At 36.9% G+C, this 6,044-nt stretch overlaps 1 protein-coding gene across 1 annotated transcript in view; it reads left to right on the top strand.

Annotated features, from left to right (window-relative positions):
* The window catches only part of LOC106872509 (sperm-associated antigen 1), a 61,845-nt gene that overhangs the window by 39,620 nt on the left and 16,181 nt on the right, over nt 1-6,044 (top strand). The window contains exons 15-18 of the mRNA XM_052970919.1: nt 1,398-1,514; nt 1,805-1,918; nt 4,131-4,353; nt 4,996-5,217. Coding sequence (XP_052826879.1) covers nt 1,398-1,514; nt 1,805-1,918; nt 4,131-4,353; nt 4,996-5,217 — 676 coding nt within the window. The remainder of the gene's footprint in view (nt 1-1,397; nt 1,515-1,804; nt 1,919-4,130; nt 4,354-4,995; nt 5,218-6,044) is intronic.

The raw sequence follows: 6,044 nt of genomic DNA, 5'->3' as shown, positions 1-6,044 counted from the left end.
ACTTTTTCACGCATATTATTATTATTATTAAGATGGTGAGTTGGCAGAATCGCTAGCACACCAGACGAAATGCTTAGTGGTATTCCAGCTGTCACTTCGTTCTGGGTTTAGATTCCGCCGAGGTCAACTTTGCCTTTCATCCTTTCTGGGGTTGATAAATTAAGTACCAATAAACACTGGGGTCAATGTAGTCGACTAGTCCCCTCTTCCAAAATTTGCCTTTAGTAGAAAGGATTATTATTATTATTATTATTGCCTTTGCACAGCTTCTAACGCTGGAGGTGTACTATACTGTCAGCTGTTCACTACCAGTGAACTAAGGTAACACCTCTTATTTTACAATCACCTTCCGGAGTATTCAAGCACTTCCAAGCAGTGCTGTTTTCTGCAGGTGCTCCACCCTTATTGCAGCTCCTATTTGTTCCATGTACTTCTCGAGATCTTTGCTCACTGTTCCCAGGGCTCTGACAATTATTGGTACTACTGCTACTTTTTTCATTGACCACAACTGCTTAACTTCCCAAGCTAACCTGTCATATCTCTCAACTTTTCTTTCTTCCTTATCGCATACCTTGTTGTCAGCTGGGAATGCTATATCTATCATCCAGCATAGTTTGTTTTCTTTCTCAATTAAGACTATGTTTGGCTTCCTATTCTCTCTCTCATGGTTGCACTGAATCATAAAATCCCATAGGATCTTTGCATTTCTATTTTCGACGATGCCTTCAGGTTTGTGGTCGTACCAATTTTTGCTCTGTCAAGTCCATACTTGTTGCAGAGTGTCCAATGTACAAGCCTGGCTATATTGTCGTGGCATCTCTTATATTCCTTCTGAGCTAGTGGCGTACATTGGCTGGTAATATGCCATAAGATTTCACCGTTTTGTCCACAGAATCTGCACTTATCACCAGCCATGGCATTTTTGTCCTTTATTTCTAAGTACAATGTACTCTCTTTTAAGATTATTTCCACAGATTTTCGAACTAGTACTGAAAGTCAAACGTTTTGTATATGAATACCTTCTTGTAAACAATGCAGTTGAAGATAAAAAAGTAGATAACAAGTGTATATGCATATTTCAGGAGTTATTTGGAACATAAATTAATATGGAATTTTTTTTGGAATGTTTTAATTTAGATTCCTTTAAAACAAAAAGTTTGTATCATAGAAGCAAGGATGGTCTCAGGTGGGTTGGTATCAAAAGGGTTAAACAAAATAATTGTTCAGGGGCTTTCAAACTATGACCATCCCTATTTTTTTTCTCAGACTAAGTGCACTGTAGACAAAATTTTCATAAGTTTACACAGGTAGGAGATAGATCAACTCCTTGAAATGTATCTGAAGTAGATTCATTGTTGTTGTGAAACAATGTCTTGTTTATGTGTGACCCATAAATGAATGTTATCACTATGTTTATTTTGCAGGCTTCTGAAGCTGTAGTTGACTGTGATGAAAGTCTCCATTTGGAGTCCAGCAACATCAAAACTTTGTTCCGACGTGCACAGGCGAATAAGGTAATGTAGTATTTCATTACGAATTGAAGGAATTCATCCAGGGGCCACTACTGGTGTTGTTTATTTGATGAATCGTTTCTATATCTTGATTTTCATTTTAACCATGAATAAAGATTGAATGTTAAAATGATAATGATAATGCTCTTTTCTTTAGATTAATCTTCTTTTTTTAATTTTGTGTGTGTGTGTGTGTGTGTGTGTGTCTGTGTGGTATAATACTTATATTTCAAACCTTTGTGATTTTTATGCTGTTGTAAAAGAACGGTTTTCTCTGAAATTTCATTTTGTAGCTATTAAAAAATTACCGGGCCAGTATTAGTGACTTGAAGAATCTTCTTAACCTGGATCCAGAGAACAGCACAGCTAAAAAGGAATTAGAAATCGGAAAGAACCTTTGGAGACAGGTACAGTTGTTTTGTTTTTGTTTATTTTTATTTGTCAGTTCTTATTTGTTCTTTACATCTTTTCCTCGCCGTTTACTAGTATTACTAATTTTGGAGCACTGTCTTTCCTGGGGTTGGTTTATTTTTATCGACCCCTCCCCCAATACTTAGTGTATCAAACTTGGTGGTTAAAAAAACAAGAGCAACTGGGCTTAAAGAAGTGTATTGAAATAACACAAGTTGTTTTCATTGGTCACACTAATTTTGACATGTATATATATGGGCAATATGTCATGCTTGAGAAGACCTGTCAGGCCAAGTGAGATCGCAGTTGTGGCCGATGCCGGTGTTACCTAACTGACATCCATGTTGGTGGCACGTAAAAAGCACCCACTACACTGTTGGAGTGCTCGGTGTTAGGAAGGGCATCAAGCTGTAGATACCATTCCAAATCAGAATGGGACCTGGAGCAGCTCCCCAGCTTGCCAGTTGTCAGTCAAACCATCCAACTCATGTCAGCATGGAAAACACGCATTAAATGATGATGATGATATACACATACATATATATATATAAGCAATGTTAAATCTCTGAACGAGGTATTAACAGTAACTGCACGATAAAGTGAAGTATATTTGCCACTTAAATGTGGCTGACCCCGAGGGGTGGATGTTACTGTTGCTTTTAGCCCCAGGAGGACATCTCCTCCAGCTGGCTATCGACACACATCTGTGTCCTGTCTGTATTTGCCAAGGGAAGTTATCTTTCCCATCTTGATCTACGATACGTACGTACTTGAGTTTCAGGGTTATTTCCCTTCATCAGCGTACGACCATATCAAGCACACATACTCAATATATGTGCTTTGCTTGTTTGCTGGTAGGGTGCGATATATCATGGAGGGGATGACCCCACCACTCTCAAGGCGCCAGGTGTTAAAATTTCGGTGTCATAGACAGGGGAGACAACTCTCCCCAAATCCCATTCAAGAGTGAAGGACATAGATGTTTTGCCAATGTTTTGTGGCTTACCAACATCACGTACCTGAACCGAATTGGAGGTGAGCTGAATTCCAAGCCCATGATTGTATACGAACAGTGTAAAAGCCATTTGCTGGTATACCACGACAATGCATACCTAAGAATGAATTAGAAGCAGCGCTAGTGTTATAAACATTATTGCCCACATATATTCAATTTATGTGCTTGGCTTGTTCACCGGTAGGCAGTGATTTAGCACAGTTATACACACACACACTGTTAAGTAGTTGGCATTAGGAAAGGCATCCAGCTGTAGGAACCATGTCAAAGCTGACACTGCTGCATAATGTCGCCCTGTGGCTTGTCACGTCCTGTCAAATGGTCCAATCCATTCCAGCATGGAAAACGGACATTAATTAATGATGATGACTTATCCACACATATCACACACACACATATACTCACACACACACATATACTCACACACATTACAAGGTGATCATTTGGCAGAATTGTTAGAGAGTTAAACAAATGACTTGTGATAATTATTCCACATTACGAGTTCAAATTCTGCTGAAGCAAACTTTGCCCTTCATCCTCATGGGGATAGGGATGGAGCTGGTGTATGGAGATGATCAGTAAATAATGTACTAGTCAAGCCATCAGTTCTTCTCTCTCTCTTTCCGCTTTTTCTCCTGAAATCAAGCTATGCTACACTATGAAAGGGTCTTGGTGACCCACTCCTAATGTCCCTTTCTCCAAAGAAATGTTGACCACATCATCACATGTTTCCAACAGTGTCACACACAGTAAGACAACAAGGTAACACTGTTAGCAGGAGAGGTCAGGAAGGTAAAAGAAGAGGATGGAATACTGTTACTGAATAAATTAAGAAAAGTTAGGACAGGTTAAAAGCAATTAAGAACAAGACAAGAAAAGGTGGAAAGTTTTTTAGAAAATTCTTCTCATTAGTGTCACATATCTTATTATTCATCACATTGTTACTCATGAACTGTTTACCATATTGTCACACATGAACTAACTGTTTACTATATTAACACACATGAACTAACTTCACCATGTCACATGAACTGTTTACCATAATGTCGTACATGAACTAACTGTTTACTGTATTGTCACACACGAACTAATTGTTCACCATATTGTTCACGTTTTTTTACTGTTTACAACATTGTTACACATCGTTACTGTTCACTCCGTTGTCACATGTGTCTTGCTGTTGTTTCTTCCAGGAGCTAAATGCCATGAAAGCCAATATGGATGATAACAAAACCACCAAAAACTGCAACAAATGTAGCCAAGAATCACGGCCAACAACCAGTCCTGGCAGCAATAGCAAGAAGAATTCTAAACAAAGAACTAGACTCCATGTTCATGATGTCGAAGATGATAGCTCACAGAAGTCTTCCTCAAAGTTACATGGCAAACATCACAAAAACTCCAAAAAGTCTGAGGGTAATTGAATTAAAATATTTGATTGTGGCATTGTCTGGATCGAGAATCTCATCAGGATCTACATTGCTGGTGTTTTTTGTCGGTTGTAATAGTGAAATACAGTAAGGTGTTGTTACTTAGTAAATCAAACTTTAGTGTTTTCTGTCTGTTATAGTAATGAAATATAATGAGATCATCATCATCATCATCGCTTAACGTCCGCTTTCCATGCTAGCATGAGTTGGACGATTTGACTGAGGACTGGTGAACCAGATGGCTACACCAGGCTCCAATCTGATTTGGCAGAGTTTCTACAGCTGGATGCCCTTCCTAATGCCAACCACTCCGAGAGTGTAGTGGGTGCTTTTATGTGCCACCTGCACGAAGGCCAATTGTTAATTAATAGATTGGACTTTAGTGTTTTGTAGGTAGCCATGTAACTTCACCTAAATATGCTTTACACTTATATTTTATGAACCCCTTTGTTAAGTCATGTAGGATTTAAACTCAGAACATAGAAGTTCTTAACTAAATACTTGAGTATTTGGTTCTGATATTTACAATTTCTGCTACTCTGTCTGTTTTCAATTTTTTTTTTTATATATTTTAATTACCGATTTTTCTTTTTAAAATTTCAATTGCTTGTTTCTTTTTGTTGTTCAGGCAAAGTTCCAGAAGGTTCACAGTCTGCTGGCACCAACAGTTCCAGTAAAAAAAACAGATCAAACTCTGAAGTTGCTGGTCCCACTCCAGTGTCTGCCCCACATATAGACAAAGCTACTCCTTATGAGTTCCTGAAAGCTTGGAATTCCTTAAAAACATTAAATAATACAAAACCATATGCAGATCTTCTGGCACAGGTATCCCCCAAAGATTTACCAATGGGTAAGTTGGCTGGCATTATTTAACATTTGTTTTTTTTATTCCCTTTTAGATTTGGGTCTGTGAGAGATAAATTTGGAGATGGTTTAACTAAACCCTATACATTTAGTGGCTTCATTAAGTGTTATGTTTACTTATAGTATTTCTGTTTCAGTAAATTAAAAAATGATTTTGCTTCAACACAAATTATTAAACTTTCAGTAATACAAATGATTAATGAGCTCTCTCTCTCTCGTTTTGATTATGTTGTGGTATAAACACACACACGCACACACACGTATGTATATGTGTGTATGTATATATATAGATATTTATGTATATGTGTGTATATATATATGTGTATGTATATATATATGTATATATATTTGTGTACATGTATATATGTGTGTGTATATATGTGTATATATATATGTGTGTATATGTATATATGTGTGTGTGTGTGTGTATATATATATATATATATATATATATATATATATATACTCATAAATATATAGGGATTGACAGTAACCTGCTTCTCCAACATACTGAGAATTCAGAAATAGCAGTCAAAGAACTACTGATTTCAAAACTACAAATTATTACTCTAGATTGATAGCGATATTTTTGATACACACAGAACAAAAAACAGTAGAGAAGAGTAAAAAAACCACCTGCCTTTAGTTAATTTAGTACGATCGTTTCACAGTTAAGAGTAAAGAATACTCTATTCTGATCTTCAGCTAAATATTCTAATAAATTTGTTAATGTCTAAATAACTCACGTTAATTTTGACCATGCGACATCAATACCACGTGAGGAAGACGTTAAGAAATTTATCGGCCAGTGAG

The sequence above is a fragment of the Octopus bimaculoides genome, chromosome 9 (assembly GCF_001194135.2).
Source record: "Octopus bimaculoides isolate UCB-OBI-ISO-001 chromosome 9, ASM119413v2, whole genome shotgun sequence".
In the NCBI taxonomy this organism is placed as follows: Eukaryota; Metazoa; Mollusca; class Cephalopoda; order Octopoda; family Octopodidae; genus Octopus; species Octopus bimaculoides.
The sequence above is the reverse complement of the archived record's forward strand: the minus strand, read 5'-3'. Positions and strand labels throughout refer to the sequence as shown.